Source organism: Lynx rufus, unplaced genomic scaffold (genome assembly GCF_022079265.1).
Source record: "Lynx rufus isolate CCGP_SWC_20201006 ecotype Redwood Valley unplaced genomic scaffold, mLynRuf1.p SCAF_14, whole genome shotgun sequence".
Classification (NCBI taxonomy): Eukaryota; Metazoa; Chordata; class Mammalia; order Carnivora; family Felidae; genus Lynx; species Lynx rufus.
This window is the reverse complement of record NW_025814828.1, coordinates 19712211-19732415: the sequence shown is the minus strand read 5'-3', so window position 1 is coordinate 19732415 and position 20205 is coordinate 19712211. Positions and strand designations below refer to the sequence as shown.

At 42.7% G+C, this 20205-nt stretch overlaps 1 protein-coding gene across 7 annotated transcripts in view; it reads left to right on the top strand.

The window, feature by feature from the left end:
• ACOT9 (acyl-CoA thioesterase 9) overlaps positions 1-17525 on the top strand; it is a 53356-nt gene extending 35831 nt beyond the window's left edge. For all 7 annotated transcript variants that reach the window (XM_047076005.1, XM_047076009.1, XM_047076002.1 and 4 more), the window contains 12 exons: positions 734-904; positions 1159-1196; positions 4999-5082; positions 5724-5827; positions 12039-12112; positions 14226-14293; positions 15023-15134; positions 15297-15387; positions 15564-15649; positions 16073-16160; positions 16318-16468; positions 17161-17525. In XM_047076005.1, the coding sequence (XP_046931961.1) occupies positions 734-904; positions 1159-1196; positions 4999-5082; positions 5724-5827; positions 12039-12112; positions 14226-14293; positions 15023-15134; positions 15297-15387; positions 15564-15649; positions 16073-16160; positions 16318-16468; positions 17161-17249 (1156 nt within the window). In that variant the 3' untranslated portion in view covers positions 17250-17525. The remainder of the gene's footprint in view (positions 1-733; positions 905-1158; positions 1197-4998; positions 5083-5723; positions 5828-12038; positions 12113-14225; positions 14294-15022; positions 15135-15296; positions 15388-15563; positions 15650-16072; positions 16161-16317; positions 16469-17160) is intronic.
• The last annotated feature ends 2680 nt before the right edge of the window (positions 17526-20205 follow it).

Here is a 20205-nt window from a genome sequence, read left to right as displayed (position 1 = left end):
TTATACTTTTGGTAGGCTAAACCTTTCTGGCGATACTACTTCATAAGTGAAGCTTATCTTAATTAATGACATTGTCAGCATTTTAGTTTCCTATCCCCTTGGTGCTCTGTCTCTTCTTTTCCACTTTAATCATTTCTTTGTCTTCCCTTCCCATCTCCTTTTCATGTACTTTTCCTCTTTACCTTTTGCTTTGCCTTTCATACTTCATTTAGATATAGTTCATTTTTCTTCCTCTGTCTTTGTTTCCTGAAATCGAAGGCAGAGATAGAGATAAACATAGACATAGACATAGAGAAAGAGAGAGAGAGTGAGTGAGTTGGGGGCACAGAGAATGTGAGAATTGTCAAGGTGAGAAATGGGGATATGGGATTCAGTGGCCACTTTGTTCTTTAGCCCATATATGTATTTGTGCCCATCCCTCTATTTTTAATTTTGATTTGAAATATTCTATTTTTTGAATACACCTTTTGATGAGGGTGAATATGTGGTTTGTTTAAGTATATTTATATCACTCACAAGTATGTATTACCTTTTTTATCTATAAGCCCAAGACATTTTAACAGAAAGTTTTTAATTTCACTGAGTGCCAAGTGGGGATGGAGGGAAGGAAGAGAAGGTGAGCAGGTCCAGACCTTTTTCCTTCTTTGATAGGGTCTGACCAGCCTGAATGTCAATGGCATGTGGGATCGCACTGCCCCCTGTGTTTCATGTAGTTTGCCTCCTTTCTTCTCAGAGACCATGTGAAAGCAATGGAGGAAAGAAAATTACTTCAGAGTTTTTTGGCTCAGTCACAGAAAGGACTGCCACCCAGGAGAATGAAAGACAGTTATATCGAGGTTCTCTTGCCTTTGGGTAGTCAGCCTGAATTACGAGAGAAATACTTGACTGTTCAAAACACCATCAGGTAAAACGGCACTCTTTTTATTTATGTCATTTATTTGTTTTTATTTCTTTTGTTACTAAAACTTTGAGATGTAATTTACACACCATACTGTCCACCTATGTAAAGTGTGCAGTTGTGTGGTTTTAGTATATTTGCAGAGTCGTGCGGCCATCGCCGCAATTTTAGAACCTTTCATCCACCCAGACTGTGTTATTCATTTTTTAAGGGGCGATCATCATGATTTTCATTTAATCACAGTTTTCTTTGTTTCACAGATTTGGCAGGATTCTTGAGGATCTTGACAGCCTAGGAGGTACTGGTATTATTTTAGTATTTCTAAATAGATAGTTATAGCTATATATTGAATCATTTGGCTGGAAAGGGCCTTTTTAATTCTTTAACTTGCCCAGATGAGGACATTCTAAAAGAGCAGTAAAAGAAGGGCAACTATTGCCTCTGAATTGTCATAATTTTTTTCCTGAAAATGTAGATTCCTGCTGAACAGTTATAATCCGAGTAGTCCTTCTTTCTAATAACTTTTCAAAAAGTCTTAAGTTTTTGGAAAAGTTCTTTGTACAGTACAAAGAATTCTTTTTCTTTGAATCATGTGAGAGAACAGTATTTCCTACAAACCAGGACATTCTCCTACCTAACCACAATACAACTGTCAACATTGGGAAGTTAACCCTGATACATTAGACTGTTTGATTCTTGGACGCAACTCAGCCTTCACCAGTGGTCCTTTGTAGCAGAAGGGATCCATTTCTTTTCTTTTTTTTTTTTTAATGTTTATTTATTTTTGAGAGAGAGACAAACACAAAGAGTGTGAGCAGGGGAGGGGCAGAGAGAGAGGGAGACACAGAATCTGAAGCAGGCTCCAGGCTCTGAGCTGTCAGCACAGAGCCCAACACGGGGCTCGAACCCACGAGCTGTGAGATCATGACCTGAGCCGAAGTCGGACACCCAACTGACTGAGCCACCCAGGCGCCCCAGAAGGGATCCATTTCTTAATCACATGTTGCATTTAATTGTTGTGTCAGGAATAGCTCCTCAGTATTTCTCTGACTTTCATGACCTTAATACTTTTGAAGGTTATAGGCCAGTTCTTTTGTACAATTTCTTTCAATTTGGATTTATTTTATGCTTCCCCAAGATGGGATTTGAGACATGCACCTTTGGCAGGAACATCACAGAAGGGATGATGTGTTCTTATTGCATCTCATCAACTGGTGCATAATTCTCATTTGTCCCATTACTGGGATGTTAACTTTGGTTCTCTGATGAAGGCAGTGTATGTCAGGGTTCTTCACTGTAAAGTTACTCTTTGCGCCTTTGTAATTAATAAGTACCTGGTTGGCAGGTAATTTCAGATCTTATAAACATTCCATTCCTTCTCAGACTTCCAATGTATTATTTTAAAATCAGTATGGACTCAAGGATTCCTATTTTATTGAATGGATTGTAATATGTCGCTGTCATCTCTTGTGGTGCTCAAATTGTGCCGGGACTGTCCCAGTCCCTTCAAGCTGACTTCTGTGTTTTTTTTAATGTGTCCCCATCATTCTTTGAGCACTTCTTTACTTTCTGGCACAATAAGACCTCCTAGGCTCATTTGTACTTTCCCTGCCTCAGTCCTGGAATCAGCCAAATCTCCAAGGAGCTCTGGTTCTTTTTGATGGGGAATGGTAATTAGAAACCAAGATAGGGGTACTGGGAGTGGTCACTGCTGCTGGGGTGTCACTGCTCCCATGTTCTTTCAGTGGACAAGCTGGAGAATATTTGCACATGCACATAAATTTATATCTATGTCTATTTATCCATCTCTGAAGACCATGGGCTCACACTGGCAGTTGCAATTCTGGATCAGCACCACAGTTTCATTCATTTCCCCCTTTTCATGTTTGTAATTCCTCTTTCCAGCTGGCTCCATTATTCTAAATCTATTTACTTATTTGGTAAGGTCCCCCTGTATGTAGCTCATTTCTTATCTCTGCCACCCCTAGCCTCTCATGGATGCTCCCCTCACCTCACTGGGATTCATACCAGGTCCTGTTCTGCTGGGTCACCCTCCTCATTGTGCTCAAGCTGCAACATGCTGGGCCATCGCTTTTGTTGCCTTCTCTCTTTATGTCCTCTGGCCCTGTTTGGGCTTTAGCATCTTACTCTGGGCTACCTTGCTTGCTCTCACTAATGACCTTTGGACTGAACTGTTGGGAATGGGTTTAAAGAAAGGGTCTAATGACTTCTACAATATAGAAATGAGTCCATTGTTAGGCTTATACCTAGCTGCATGTTTCTTCAGTTTAAATAAATTCAGTTAAACATTCTTATTGGCGTTTTAACAAAAACTACACACGCGCGCGTGCGCGCACACACACACACACACACACACACTCTTGACTTTGGTTTACTTAGGTGTCCCTAAATACACAAACTCCCTTGGCATTAACCTGTTTTTTCCTCATTGCCTCCTGTTGATGGCCATTCTTTTCACCTCTCCACTTGATTCTGTTCCTTCAAGTTCTTTAAAGAACTTGCCTTATCACCTAATCTTTCTCTCTCATATCGCAAGCCGTTTCTCAGCTTCACATTCCCTCACCTTCTAAACATATTCAAGGCTCTTCCATCTTATAATGGAAAGTAGGTAAAATCTCCTTCCCTTAGAACACTGTCAAACTATCTTTCTCTTTCACTTCAGAGCTAACTTTATGGAAAGAGTTGGAAAAAGTCATTTGCTCTTACTGCCTCTGTATCTTGACTTCCTGTTTATTTCTCATTCTCACACTTGCTGGCTTCTGTTCCTCAGAGCCATTGAACTGCTCTTGCCAAGCTCTCCATTTTCCCCCTTATTTTGTGATCTAATGGGTGCTTTTCAAGGTTTACCTGACCCTATTGTGGTTCCTGATAAATATTGTTGAGCTCATCCTTGGGCTTTGTGACACTTCTACCTCTCTGGCTGTTCCTTTCCTATCTCCCTTGTAGGTTCCTCTTTTCCTAGTGATCTTTTGAATGTTGGTTATCCCCAGGGTTTTGTCTTCTCCCCCTTTTTTTTGCTTATCTGTACACTCCCAGAGCTTCACTTGTTATCAGTATGTGGAATACTTAGGAACCTACATTTCCTGCCCTGCTTTTCTGAGTTCCAGATCACTTTGCCCTGTCGCCTACTGGACATCTCCATTTGGATATGCCCTAGGCTTCTCATATTTAACATGTTGAAAATAGTCCATTTTATTCTTCCTCTATTCTCTTTTTCAGTGAATGGTGTACCATCTTCAGTCAGGCAAGCTAGAGACCTGAGATTATTAACATATTGAAGAGATTATTAAAATATTCTCTTCTTTTCCATCGATACTGACATAGGCCAGCCACATATGATTTATTCTATGGGTGCCACAGAGGCTTTAAGTGGACTTTCTTGCCTTTAGCCTCTTGTTCCCCCAGTGCATCTGTTAGGAGGTGCATGGATGGAAGGATTTTTTTGTCACTTAACAAATATTTATTGGGTGCAGACCCATGTCCTGAGGGCTGAAGATACAAATTTGAATGAATCATGGGGGAAGCAGGGAGGCCACTAAACATGGGAGTATAATACAACTTTAAATGCACAGAAGCATGCTTAGCTTATTAAAATATGGCAAGTATACAGATAGTCTCAAGGTGGTGTAGGAGTCAAAGGTGTTAGGAGGAAGGAGGAATAACTCTAAGTGAAATGGTTGCTTCATGATAAGGAGTCAGAGGGAAAATAGATAGTTGAGTCCTTGTGATTTGTTTCTTTTTTATGAAGATGTTTGATGCTGTTGGACTCATGTGCTGGGTTCTTTTTCTAATTGAGGCAGTGTGTCTCTGTGGAGTGGTGATGGGTCACCTGCTGGGCTTGGGCTTTAGACTTCGGCTTCTTGACCAAATCTAAAATTGAGTGGGTAGTCAGGTTAGAAGATCCCCAAATCTCTTCAATGTGTAGAAGTCTCTGGACCTAGGATAAGGCTGCTAGTGGGATATGGGGGGTTGGGTCTTCAAAACAAGATAAGACTTTTTATGGATTCAGGGATTCAGTTGTAAATGTTGAGCAATAATCTTGCTTTTCCTTTCTTTGGTTCTCTTCTTTTTTCTTACAGTTCTCATTTGCTACATGCACACCAAGATTCATTCAGCTAAGGCATCTCCTCTGTCTATAGTTACAGCCCTGGTGGACAAGATTGGTAAGCAATATTATTTTCTGTGGATACTTAGAATTCTTAGTAATCACAAGAGATTATTGAAATTAGAGGAAATATTTTCGTTTTAAGGAAAAATTTTTATGTATATATGCGTATGAAAATGTCTCATGGTATATACTAAAATACATATTTATTAAAATGATCTTGGCGTGGAAGGGTTTTGCATAATTGCAGTTTTATTTTTTTTAGTTTTAAAAATGTTTATTTATTTTCACGATGTTTATTTATTTTTGAGAGGGAGAGTGCAAGTGGGGAAAAGGCAGAGAGAGGGGGAGACAGAGGATCCAAAGCAGACCCTGTGCCATCAGTAGAGAGCCCAGTGTGGGACCTGAACCCACCAACTGCAAGACCATGAACTGAGCTGAAGTCAGATGCTTAACCGAGTGAGCTACTCAGGCGCCCCTCCAGTTTTAGTTTTTATATTCTTTGCATTGTCTACATTTTTCAAAAAGGTATACAGTTCTCTTTTGTATGTCAAAAACGTTCTTTTTAATTTTGAAGACTAAAAAAAAAGAAAAAAGGAAAAGTGGTGGAATTTGCCAGAATATAAAATGAAATTTTCCTTTTGTAATACGGAAAATTTGGGGTGTGGTTTGAACTCAGATTGACTTTCTGTTTCGCAGATATGTGTAAGACGAGCTTAAGTCCAGAACAGGACATCAAGTTCAGTGGCCATGTCAGCTGGGTTGGGAAGACATCCATGGAAGTGAAGATGCAAATGTTTCAGGTATGTATTCGTCTAAAGGTTGCTGGCTTGTTCCAATACAACCAGCTAGTCCAGTGAAAGAAAAGCATATTTACCTATGCTTTTTACCTATGCTATACCTATGACAGGTATATAGCTCACCAGTTCTAGAAAAAGAATTGAAAATTCATGTCATGCAGATGGTGGGTTATTAATGTGTTCTTCCTGGACAAAGACTGACACTTTGTTTGGTGTCTCGGTTCATTGTTTATTACTTTCAAATCATATATGGCTACATGTCAAGGTGCTTATTTCTGGTTTTGCCCCAGAGAATTTCACAAAAGTCTGAGTTACATCAGGCACGAATGGTACTTACTGGTCACTGTGTTAGTTTCCTCGGGCTGCTGGAACAAAGTACCACAAACTGGGTGGCTAAAAATAACAAATTAATTATCTCACAGTTTGGCAGCCAGAAGTCCAGAATCAAGGCTTCAGCATGACCATGCTCCCTCTACAGTTTGTAGGGGGAGAATCCTTCTTTGCTTCTTCCTATCTTCTCATGGTTTGGTGGCAGTCCTTGGTATCCCTTGGCTTGCAGCTTGAACGCTTTGATCTCGGCTTCCATTGCCACGTGCTCTTTCGCCCTTGGGTGTCTGTGTCTTTGCGTCTCTCCTCTTCTTCTTCTTTTTTATTAAATAATCTGTGTGCCCAGCATGGGGCTGAGACTCATGACCCCAAGATCGAGAGTTGCATGCCCTACCGACTGAGCCAGCCAGGTGCCCCTCTTCTCTTCTTATAAGGACATCAGTAATATGGGATTAAGGGCCCACCCTACTGCAATATGACCTTATCTTAACTGATTATATCTGAAACGGCCCTATTTCTAAGTAAAGGTATGTTCAGAGGTACCAAGGGGTAGGACTTCATATATTTTTGGAGGACACAAGTCAGCCCATAACAGTCACTTAGACTAAAGGTAGCAGTTAGGAACAGCCCCACTAAGGAGCAGAACTCTGAGTAGCTGTTATAAAGAAATGAAGAAATTTGACAAGAAACAAGTACCTCAAAGAGGATAATAGCACAGAAATCAGATAATTCAGAGTATGTCCCACGTTTCATTGTGAAAATTTATTTAAGAATGACTCATTCTGGGTGCACCTGGGTGGCTCGGGTAAGCTGCCAGCTTTGGTTCAGATCATGATCTTGCGGTTGAGTTTGAGCTCTGCCTTGGGCTCCATGCTGACAGTGCAAAGCCTGCGTGGAATTCTCTCTCTCTCTCTCTCTCTCTCTCAAAAAAAAAAAAAAAAAGAATGACTCATTCTGGTGAGCACAGCATAACGTATAAACTTGTTGAATCACTGTGTTGTACACCTGAAACTAATGTGACCTTGCCAACTATGCTCAAATAAAAAAAATAAGGAAAAAAAAAGAATGACTTCTTCAGTTACGCCGGAGTATTTAGTAGGCTCATTATTCAGATAGACTTTTTCTCTTCTGGAATTATGAAGTACTTCACCTTTTGGAAAAAGTCTAAAGCTTGTTCTGCAGTAACTAAAGTTTTTGTCAAAATAGTTAAGTAGTTTTTTATTTGGGGCTCTCTGTAAGCAGTTGGATTTTTTAAGTTCCATGTTGTCATAGCTGACAGTAATACTGCTGTTAGAACAAAACACACTAAGCATGATGGGGATGCTGCTATGATTAGTCCACACTGTTTTTTTTTTTAAGTTTATTTGTTTTGAGGGGTGGAGAGGGGCAGAGAGGAGGAGGAGGACGAGGAGGAGGAGGAAGAGGAGGAGGGAGAGGAGGCAGAGGGAGATGGAGGGAGGGAGAGAGAGAATGAGAATGAATATCTCAAGCAGGCTCCATGCCCAGTAAGGAGCACAACTCGGGGCTTGATGCAACCACCCTGGGATCATGACCTGATCTGAAGTCAAGAGTTGGACATTTAACTGACTGGGTTGCCCAGGCGGCCCCTGTCTGCATTTAAAAAAATTTTTTTTTTCAACGTTTATTTATTTTTGGGACAGAGAGAGACAGAGCATGAACGGGGGAGGGGCAGAGAGAGAGGGAGACACAGAATCGGAAACAGGCTCCAGGCTCTGAGCCATCAGCCCAGAGCCCGACGCGGGGCTCGAACTCACGGACCGCGAGATCGTGACCTGGCTGAAGTCGGACGCTTAACCGACTGCGCCACCCAGGCACCCCTGCATTTTTTAATCTTCATGGTTGATTCCTAGACTGCTCAGATTCCTGCCATAGGAATCAAGGTAATTTGAATCTGGGCCAAATAGGTTGAAAAGAGTTACAGGAGTTATTGTGGGGAGAGGGCCAATGAAAATCACTGTCAGACAAGTACAAACTTCTGTTTTAAGTTTGTATTTCTCATTGACCATTTTGACTAGTAACTCAAGACTTGAGTGATCCTTTCTATTCCAGATAGGAAGCTTGGCGGTAGGTGCTTTGCCTCTGGTTTAGGTACATGTAGGTTCAAATCCCAACTCTGCTGCTTATCAGCCATGTGAATGTGGGTAAATTACTTACCTTCTCTGAGTTTGCATTTTCTCAAGTGTAACGTGGAAACAGTAATAGTACCATGTTTTTTTGTGTGGTAAGCATGAAATGAAAAAACAACCTAACCATAGGAATTAGTTGGTACATTGCCTGTCACACAGTAACCACTAATCAAATGTTGACAGTAATGTTCATTTATTATCATTACTATGGAGGTGGTCCCAAATATTTTCTGGGCTTGACCTTCAGACTCATCTTTCTGCACGCCTGTTTTATCTTTCCTCCTACACGTGCTCTTGCTACCTTAAATCAGGTGTGTGACAAACTGAGTACCTCAGCTTCCTTCCCAATCCTGATCCTCCTCCATTTCCCCTTTGCTGCCCTGGGTCCAAACCTTTGTCATATCTTTAAATTCGTCCTTTCCTATACAGCCTTTTGCCAAGTCTTGCAAATTCATCACCCATAGCAACCCACCAGAGAGTTCTTTCTTCCCTTTCCTCTCGGCCTCTGTGTTTCATTCAAGGCCTCACTGCCTCCTTTGTGAGTACCTTAACTGTCTTTTAATAGTCTACCTGCCTCTAGTCTTTGCTCTCTCTGTTAATTGTACAGATTTTTATGAGTTTAGATCTTATAAAGGCAATCTTAAGTCACATTGCTTTCCTTCTCCAAATCCTTCAGTGACCATTATCTGTGGATTAAAGTCTGAACTCTTTTGACTAGTTAGGATCTAAGGTGCTCCACAAACTAGCTCCCACCTGCCTAAATTTACAACTGTAGTCCCTCTGACTTATCATTCCTATACCTTCTTAGAGCTTGCTGCTGGACATTTTGAGCATTCAAAGAATAGGGAGTTACTCATTTTTGCATTCTTTTTTTAATGTTTGTTTATTTTTGAGAGAGAGAGAGAGAGAGAGAGCGAGCGAGCGAGGGGGAGGGACAGAAAGAGAGGGAGGCCAGAATCTGAAGCAGGCTCCAGGCTCTGAGCTGTCAGCACAGAGCCCGATGTGGGGCTCAAAAGCACAAACTGAGAGATCATGACCTGCCCTGAAGTTGGACGCTTAACCGACTGAGCCACCCAGGGGCCCCTCAATTTTGCATTCTTGATGCTTGGCACTAGTAGGTGTTCATTATAATAAACCATAATGTAAACAGTGAGTGAGTAGGATGAGTATCATTGCTTATTCTTTTTTCTTGCCTGAAATCCTCATGTTCTGGCTCCACACATTCGTATTCTACCTCTGCTTCCAGGCCACCTTATGCTCAATCCTTCCCCGATCCTTCCAGCTCATAGCGCCTGTTCCTTCCCCATGACTTCTGATTCTTTCTCCTGGTACCTGCTCTTCTCCTCCGCAAAGCAGCATATGAACACATCTTTTCTCTTCGACTACACTGTAGGCTCCTTGACATAAGCAGCATCTGGGTCTGAGTCACCTAGCCCACTTCCTCGTGTCCATTCATTTAACATTCACTTAGCAGTTTATCGAATGCGTGTTCTGTGCTCAGTGTATAGCAGTGAGCTAAACAACGTTTCATTCTCTTACAGTTTACATTCTAGCAGTGCTTGATAATTTTCTGCCTCAACTCATATACATCATCAATCATTGATTATCTTCTATCTGCCAGTCTTTGTGCTAAGTGCTAGGCATACAAATGTGAGTAAAAATGGTCTTTGTCCTCAAGGAAAGCGTGCTGCAATCGGTGATTATGATATACAGATGGTCCCTGACTTAGGGTGGTTTGACTTCCTATTTTTTGGCTTTATGATGGTGTGAAAGAGTGTTCAGTAGAAAGTGTACTTTAAAGTTTGGATTTTGATCTTTTTCTGGGCTGGTGATATGTGGTGCTGGGCAGTGGCAGTGAGTTGAAGTTCCTGGTCAGCCACGCCATCAGGAGGGTAGAGGACTGACGCACTTGCAACCTGCCTGTCCCCATATGGCTTTTCTGTTTTATACTCTCTGAACAGTATTAAATAAGTTCCCTGACATATTCAACACATTGTTATTAACGAGGCTTTATGTTAGATGCTTTTGCCCAATTGCAGGCTAATATAAGTGTTCTGAGCGTGTTTAAGGTAGGCTAGGTAAGCTGTGATGTTCTGTAGTTTATGTGTATTAAATGCATTCTTGACTTAAGATATTTTCAATTTATGATGGATTTGTGGGGATGTGACCTCGCTGTAAGTCGAGGAGGATCTGTAGTATATTAAGTATCATGCAGCTTTTCTCAACAGAGGCACTACTGGCATTGGATGTAGGAAAAATTCTTAGTTATGCAGGACAGTCCCCCGCACTGTGAGGTGTTTAGCAACTTGGTTACCCCTGCCCGGCTAGTGATGTCCCTCAAGCCGTGTGACAACCAAAACCAGTTCTGCACATTTCCAAGTGTTTCCCGTGGGAGTAGTATCCATCTCTGTTACATTGAGTACCACTTTCAGGGAGGACTTTGTTTCCACTCTGGTGGCAAACCAAGGAAGGGATGATGACCTCTGCCTGGGGAGGGGCCAGGGGTGGGGAGAAGTGTCTTGAGGAAGGTGGCTGTGAGGAAGGCCCAGGCTCAGGCATGGATGGGAGGAGTTCAACAGCACAGTACATTCCAGACCTCCAAGTTGTCAGGTGTGCTTAGGGAAAGGTTGCACGTGTGAGGGGCGTGTTTGGTGAGCAGAGAGGAATCTGGACTCTGTTGTGGAGAGCTTTATATATATTGCCAGCAAGCTTAGAGCAGATGTGGGAAGAAGGTTGAGGGGGAAGGTGATGTGGGCCTGAACAGACAGCAGCGAGGAGGACTAGTGAGGAGGTTTGTTGAAGAGTGAGCCTAGTATGCCCTCAGCTTATGATAGGACTTTATGATATAACTTCCCTGGAAGTACTGATTCCTAGAGGATGAAGAAATACCTCAAAGCCTCAAAGGCTTGTACATTGTAACTATTTCACTCATTACGTGGAATGACCAGTGATCCTTACCCCTTCTTGGGAGCCCCCTACGCTCAGCTAAGGGGGCACAAACGTGTGCTGGTAGCTGGCATACTGAAGTTACCTGAATATTCTAATGTCCATGAGAGCGGTGGGCACTTCACCTGGCTTTGTGTGCCATTGTGAGGATAAGTAGGCCTCAAGAAAGCCAGAACTTTGCATAATGCAGGACAGTTAAGTGACGGTGATGCAGAGGGTCCCTCTGTGACCCTTGCCCTTGAGTCTCAGTCACGCACACTTCCAAAGCCTGTAGGTCATGTCCATCCCAGCCCTTCTCGCATGGTGTACTGTTTGAATTTTGGGGTGTCTTTCTCCTTTTCCAAGACCATAGCCTTCATGGTCTTGCTCCATTCCCACCCAGAGCTTAGTTCTGTGTCTGGCAACTCAGCAGATGGTGGTTAATGATGCACTTTTCTTTTTCTTTTCTTTTCTTTTTTTAAATTTTTTTAATGTTTATTTATTTTTGAGACAGAGGGAGACAGAACATGAGTTGGGGAGGGGCATAGAGAGAGGGAGACACAGAATCTGACACAGGCTCCAGGCCCTGAGCTGTCAGCACAGAGCCCGATGCGGGGCTCGAACCCACGAACCGTGAGATCATGACCCGAGCCGAAGTCGGACACTTAACCTGCTGAGCCACCCAGGTGCCCCAGCACTTTTCTTTTTCTAATTGCAGCCCTTTCCAAAGCATGTGTGACATCTGTTAGAATTGTCATAGGTCTTCTTGTTAAATGTATTTCTTATGTCTGTATTTTCTTTCCACTGTTCTTTAGTTACACGGCAATGAATTTTGTCCTGTTTTGGATGCAACCTTTGTAATGGTGGCTCGTGATTCTGAAAATCAAGGGTAATTGCTGTTTTTTCCTAATTCTTTATTTTGGAAGACTTCAAAGAAACACAAAACTGGAGAGAAGACTATAATGAAATTTCCATATACTCATCACCTAGACTTAGAAGTTTTAACACTTTTGCCGTATTTGCTTCATCTCTTTATTAAAATTGTATTATTTTCTTTATTATATTTTATTTTTTTAAATGTTTTTTTTTTTGAGAGAGAGAGAGCGAGAGACAGAGTGAGCAGGGGAGGGGCAGAGAGAGAGGGAGACACAGAATGTGAAGCAGGCTCCAGGCTCCGAACTGTCAGCACAGAGCCCGATGCGGGGCTTAAACTCACAGACCGTGAGATCATGACTTGAGCCAAAGTCGGACACTTAACTGACTGAGCCCCCCCCCCCCAGGCGCCCCAATGAATTCATGGATTTTAATAGTAAATGTATTTCAGTAAATTGCAGCCATTGTTCATGATGCTCAGAGCGTACTGTGTTTGGGCAGTGGGAGCTCCTGTAAGCTGGCTCTTGGAGTAAACTTGTTTCACATTTCCCCACCAGTCTTCCTGTTCTCTGGTATGGTGGGATATCTTGGGCTCACTTTACACATTTTCTTCCTCAGGCCCAGAATCGGCCATTTCTCTGAGGAGTCTTGGGGTTCCTCTTAGTGAGTACTGGTATTTAGAGACCAGAATCTGGGCACTAGAACTATATTTTCTACTCATTTGTCATTATTTCTAAGCCTTTTCAGTGGACAGAGTTAGGATGTATATTAAAAAGCAACAAATATCGGACCTCGTGAGTTAATCTACCATCAATTCCAAGTCAGATTGAACTTTACAGATTTTTAACTTATTTGGCTTCATACTTTTTTCCCCTTAAGTTGAATTCTTGGTTCCTAACAGCAGTCACCCGGAAGGCATTCGAACGGGGGGGAAAACTGTTGAACTGTGGGGGGTGGGTTCTGGGCTGGGAGGAAATAGTACAGGATTGCTCTTGGTATAGGACAGAGTCTGGGGGCCTGTGGGAATCTAATTTGTATTAGAAACTTGAGGTAGGGGTCCTCATTGAGAAATCTTTGCTGCATCATGAAAAACTGCCTTGGAAGAGTGAGTTAAGGTCAAACAGTGTGTAGAATGTACACACTGAGTGTAGAATGCTACAAACAGAGTGTAGAATGCTACTCTTCACTTTCCCACTGGGCTGGGCAGGCCTGTGGGTCCTAGGGGCTGGCCCTGGTTGGGGGACTCCTTTCCGGCCCTGTGGCATTATTTAAAATTTCTCTCCCATTGTTTCCATTGTTGTTTCATCAAATCTTTGGATTCTACCACAGTGAAAGCACCCCCCCCCTTTATCTGTTTTCTCTTTTGAGAAATTTGCCACCTTCAGAAAAGTAGAATGATGCAGTGAGCACCCAGAGAGCCCTCACCTTCAATTCACCAGTTGATATTTTGTCTTACCCTCTCTCTATAAATACACACATGTACACACTCTTTCCCTGAATCATTTGAAAGTAAGTTTGAGACTACTTCACCCCTGGATAGTCCAGCATCTGTCTCCTAATAATAAGGTTATTCTGTTACACAGCCTCGATGCCTTTATTATATCCAAGAAATTTAAGTGAGACAGTTATATTATCTAATATACAATCCATATTCAAACTTTGCCATTTGTCCCTAAAATATCTTTTATAGCTCTTTCCCCTGGGTCAGGATCTGATCGAAGATCATGTGTGGCATGTAGTTATTATGTTGTTTTTTTTTTAAAGTGTCCCCCTGCCATTTTCTATCTCTGAAGACGTTGACATTTTTGGAAGGGTCCAGGCCAGTTGTCCTGTAGAATATTCTACAGCATATTTTTGACTGTTTCCTCATTATGACAATCAGGGGAAACTTTTTGGTGAGAGGCAGTGTTCTTTTTATAATGGGAACTTTCTAGTATACAGCTTACTCTGTAACTAGAGGGCTCCTTACTTGTTCCTGGGTTATTATATGAAACAGTGAGTAAGCATTACCTAAAACAAACAGCAGAGACTTGGAAACCAGTGGGTAAATTGTTCACCTTCCACCTTTCCTGGGGAAAACTGTATTTATAAGCCTCTTAAACTGTATTCTTTTCTTTTCTTCTCTTTAGGCCGGCGTTTGTAAATCCACTCATCCTTGAAAGCCCAGAGGAAGAAGAACTCTTTAGACAAGGAGAATGTATATTAATTTGTTTATAATAAGATACAGTTCTGCAAAGCACACTAGCTGTACTGCAGAAGAGGTTATTTAGGAGCATGTATGGACTGTTCATACCAGTCAAGTAGTCTTACTCATGCTGAGAATTTATTGAAATTAAAAATACCTTATTTTTGGTTCCAGAATCCATAGTTTAACAGTTTTCCTGATTAGACAATATTTGTTAAGTGCAAAAATTTGTTTTCTCATTTTTAGTAAAATGGGAAATGTATCCTAGTGAAATAACTGCTGGTCAGGGCTCTGGTTCAGGATGGTCTTTTTAAAAACTTTTTAAAATGTTTATTTTATTTTAGAGAGAGGCAGAGAGAGAGGGAGACAGAGGATCTGAAGTGGGCTCCACACTGACAGCGCAGAGCCCAATGGGGGACTCAAACTCAAGGACCGTGAGATCATGACCTGAGCTGAAGTTGGACATTTAACCAGCCGAGCCACCCAGGCGCCCTGGATGGTCTAAGTGTGGTCTTTAAGTGGTCTCACACTGAGCCAGTGTAGTTTCCGTGTGAAAGCAGGGAGTCGCTGGACACTTTATGTAGCCTCAGCAGCCTTCTTTGGGATATATGTACAATTTCCGGTGGGCTTTTTGAAGTCAGGAGATACTACCTTTGTAGGGTCTGAGGCAGCCAAGGTCAGGAACCGCAGTGCTGCAGTGGGACCCTCCTGATCGTAGCTCCTTGTCGTCCTGTGTTCCAGTGAACAAGGGGAGAAGGGTTGCCTTCAGCTCCACGTCATTACTGAAAATGGCTCCCAGTGCTGAGGAGAGGACAACCATACATGAGATGTTTCTTAGCACGCTCGATCCAAAGTAAGTTAGGATGGTGAGATTCCAGGTTGGGAAAGCATTTAAACCTTGGCCTTCTCCAGAGCCACTTGGGCCTCAACATCTTGGGAGTTGTTTGCATATATTTTACTTTTCATCAGTAAAATCATGGCATTAAGAGGGTTTCCTGAATCTCCTTTTGTACAGGACTATAAGTTTTCAAAGTCGAGTTTTACCCCCTCATGCAGTGTGGATGGAGGATTCAAAACTGAAGAGCTTGGAAATTTGCCACCCTCAGGTATTGTAAGCCAATGAAAAATTTTCTAAAGAGGATAACTTGCTTTGGTGATTCTCATCTAAAATTTGATCCGCCTTCAAACTGACCTCTGTTCTGTGGCATTGTTAATTCCTTTGTTCTGTATATGAGGGTGGTCATGACCTTGTATTTGTTAATAATTATTTTATGCCCTATAGGAGCGGAACATTTTCAATCGGATCTTTGGCGGTTTCCTTATGAGGAAAGCGTATGAACTTGGATGGGCTACTGCTTGTAACTTTGGGTGAGTTTGGCAGTGTGGCGCCAGTAAAAGTATTCAACTTCTGAGAGACAGTTTGCAGTACTCCGTTGAAATGAACCATTTTAGGCCAGTCTGGATGTGTTGGGGTATGTGCTTTGTTTTTCAGTCAATTTCACACTGATACCACCTCCACTTGGTCTTCATTTTCAAAGGCTGTTGCTCTGACTTTGTCAGTTAGTGCATTAAAGACCTACTGAGAAAAGGTGATGACAATGCAGAAAGGAAAAGATAGAGTGGTGATCTCGTCACATTGGCATCCCTTACCATTTCTCACCAGTATGATTATTTGCCCCTTCCCTAGGTTTATTCTCTTATCATTCACATTTTGCTTCAGCTGATTGTTAGGGGAGAAATAGACATCATCTGAATTTTGTGGTTGACCCAAATTCTGCCTTTGTCTGTTAGTGGTTCCCGACCGTTTGTAGTAGCAGTGGATGATATCATGTTTCAGAAACCCGTTGAGGTTGGATCACTGCTGTTTCTTTCTTCGCAGGTAGGTGTGCGATGAGGGATGAAATAAATTTTTTATCACTTGGGCCCAGAAGAGAAGGTTTTTTTTTTTTTTAATTCTAAAGCCACTGTTTCTCTTACGACTGGCTTTTCTCCCCTTCCTAATGCACTTGACTAACTATCAGGTCTAACTCTCTTAGGTTTGCTTTACTCGGGACAATTACATTCAAGTCAGAGTGCACAGTGAGGTGGCCTCTCTTGCGAATAAAGAGCATATGACCACCAATGTCTTCCATTTCACGTTCATGTCAGAAAAAGAAGTGCCCTTGGTTTTCCCCAGAACCTACGGAGGTAAGCAGCAATGTCTGTCCTTAGTGAATGGAAGAACGTATAAAGAAATTTTTCGGGGCACCTGGGTGGCGCAGTCGGTTAAGCGTCCGACTTCAGCCAGGTCACGATCTCGCGGTCCGTGAGTTCGAGCCCCGCGTCGGGCTCTGGGCTGATGGCTCAGAGCCTGGAGCCTGTTTCCGATTCTGTGTCTGCCTCTCTCTCTGCCCCTCCCCCGTTCATGCTCTGTCTCTCTCTGTCCCAAAAATAAATAAATGTTGAAAAAAAAAATTAAAAAAAAAAAAAAAAGAAATTTTTCTTCTTTTAAATTGTTGTAGGAAGCATAGAGACGCCTCTTAGCTCCAAGAACGTATCTCTAGGAGATAGCGCTTTCGAGGGTCTGCAGCCCTGACGGCCAGGATGCCTCATGGCCTGCAGGCTGCCGTTGCTGCTCTGCCTGACCTGGCTACCGTGTGAAGGGTCAGTCCAGCTGTAAGTGGCCACTGGTGGTCAGAGACTGGTGCAGCCACAGGAAAGGGGCACGAGTCGAGGCTCACCCCTCAGGATCCTTGCACACCCCCAGCCCGACAGGGCCTGCCTAGAGCCATTTTTGCACGCTCCTTGTTGCCCTCGTGTTCCCAAGTAGCCTAGCTGTCCGTACAATGATTTTGTAAGGTGCCATGGGCTTCTCCATGGTTCTCTCTTTTGTGTTTCAGAGTCCATGTTGTATTTAGATGGGCAGCGGCATTTCAACTCCATGAGTGTACCGGCGAACTTGAGAAAGGACTACCTTGTGGAGCCCTAGGAAAACCATGCTTGTTTAAGAGCAGCCCTCCACGGTGGCATAGTGCCCGGTGAAAGCCCGATCAAGTGTTTTGGTTTCAGTCTTTATTCTCATCCTCTGTTGAGAAGAAGAATGTCTTCAACCTTTAGGATGATCAGCAAAGCAGAACAAGAGAGTGGCTGGGTGGGGTGGAGGAAGAGGGAGTTATTAAACAATAAACACTCTCAAGACAATTTAAATTAGAAACCTACCATGTCACCTCCTGTGTGGTAAAGAAATGAGGGCAGTATGCCTTTATATGCAGTTGGAAACGTTTCTTTTCTTAAGCTTATCACAAGCTATCCGTATGTGCAGTTTCCTGCCAAGGTATTTGGAGGGCATCCCTTAAGCCTGACGCTGCAGTTCCCCTGTATTGTCTAAATCCCATCAACCCTACATGAGTCCTCTGTGTTTTGCCTGCCTCTCCTTCCCAGCTTTGGTTGTTGGCAGGAGGCAGATGAAAAGTCGGGGTGAAGGGAGCGAACAAAAGGTAAGGCATTTGGAAGGATTTGTGGGAAGCTTTAAGCCTAAAGCCATACCAAGAGGAGGTGTTCAGAGATGATCTGTATGAGGACACACAGGACCATGTGTTCATTCTTTCATTCACCAGATAGCTTTTCACACTCTACTCGGAGCTGGCCAGGATATATGTGATTCAAAAACAGGAACAGTGACAATAATGGCTGCTTATGCTTGCTGAACACTTGCCATGTGCTAAGGCACTGTCCTGAGCACTTGACATGTATTAGCTCATGTATTTCTTCCACCACCACTAGAGGTAGGTTCTCTAACCCTCTCAGGTTAGGTCACTCAAGCACAGACAGGTTAAGTGACCTGCTCATGGTCTCACAGATAGTAAGTGGTGGTGCTGGCATTCAGAGGCAGGCAGTGGTGCTGGCATTCAGAGGCGTGTGGCGCCAGGGCACACTTGACCAGTACATGGGACTGCTTTCTGTGTCCAGGATCACAGTGTCACCTAGGAACCCAAAGGGAGGTATTCTCATGAGTCTAGCCAAGACAAAGTTCCTTTCTTGATGGGATGGGAGGTCGATTGAGTCCGGGAGAGACAAAAACCAGGCTTTTGGGAAGAAAAGAGTCCTCTCTGGCAAGGTGTTTCCCCACACTGTACTTGCACCATCCTGAGCTTCTCTGGGCCCTTCAGTACAGCATTTTGCAGATTTACCTGTGACTCGGTGGGGACTCTGGGAGTTGTGTGAATGTGTTAAGGGCAGTTCAATGAAGAGACCTACTGTCTGCTGTCGTACAGATTATATGTCATACATTTAAACATTTTTTGCTTCTTCACTGAGATTCTTTCTAGAACTTTTCTTGCTATTCTAAGCATGGTTCCAGTAAATATCCTAAATAGCTAAAATATTTAACCTTTAAATGATTTCCTTAGGAAAATTGCAGAGAAGTGATACCTAGGTCAGAATAGTGTGCACACATTGAAGGCTTTGAATATGCATTTCACATAACCTTCTAGAACAGTTGGAGACCTTTATTTACTCATCGATTTCCCTGAAGTTTGCCAAGTTTTATTCTTTTTAAACATCTTTGCCATTTTGATAGGCGAAAAAGGATATTTGTTAATGGGCTGTCTTTGAATTTTGCCGAGATTGAACTTTAAAAAATTGCTTATTGTGTTTTTAGTTAAATTACTAGTTCAGGTATGGATATCAGAATCTTAACTCAGAACCTGTTCCCTCCCATTAAAGATATGATAAGAACAACAGGTTTTGATTTTTATTAAAACAATTTTTTTAGGGTTTCATTTTTAATACAGGACTTGGAGAAGATGAGATGAAGTGAAATATGAAGGACATACAGTAGGCTCTAGATATTTAGTGTTCTGTCCCTCTTTAAAGATAGTGAGTGTTTGGTCCTAGCACCATTACGTGTTGAGCATGGAATTTCCTAATGTGGGTTGGACATGGTTTTGTACTGAGTTGTCCATCCCGAGACATCCTAATTTTACTTCAGGCATTTATTACCAAGTTCTTTGTTTTTTGCTTAGACATTTCTTCAGTTGGTCTTCGAGGATGGTGTCTTTAACACTGGTTTTTTAGAAGAATTGACACTGGTATGTTGTGCACTATGTTGTGTGTGCCTTTGTGATGCCGTGGATCCATTTCTTGTGGAACCTGAATACTCTGCACATTCCCTTTGCTACCCGCGTTCTCTGTGACGATCTGCTTTCTCTCATCTCTTAGAGCCCAGAGCTTGATGGCTGAAGAATGGAAGTCTCCCCTCCCACCCCACACCCGTCACCCCAGGGAATTCAACATTTTAGTTTTCTTTTTGATAAGCTTGTGCAGAGAGAAAGACCCTTTATCTTCCTAAAGGCATATTTGAGTCTGTGGGATGGCCAGGCCCACCCGGGGAGTTCTTGTCCCTGTGGCCTTGGCTGCAGTCACCTAGGCAGCTGTAGGCAGCTGTGTGCAGCGGGGGGCGTGTCTGGGGCCGGAACATCTGGCACCTCAGCTGGGGTGGCTGGAATCGGGTGGGGGTTGGCCAGACCTCTTAACAGGCTGGTTGGATTTTTTAAATGGTGTCTTGAGGGCTCCAAGAGCAGCCAGCCAGAGTTTTAGATCCTAACTACACCCTCCTGCCTCTCAAAGCCATTTTCGTGCCGGGAACAATCAGTGATGTCCTGGAAGTTGACAAAGAAGGTACCTCGGATACTAGTGCTAATGAAATAGTCTTGTATAAACATTTGTTAACAAGTAACACTGGGAAACACTACATAGGATACCCCTCCTCTGGTAGTTTTTAAAGCATGTTAAGTCACAAAAGACTCTGAAAAGTAGGTCCGTAAGAACACCTGTTTAACTTTGTTCAATCAGTTTTTGTGAAACTTACTTGGCCATGGTCCTTTTTTCTTATTAATACCTATTAATAAATTGCACACATGAGAAGAGGGAGGCAAAAGGAAGTG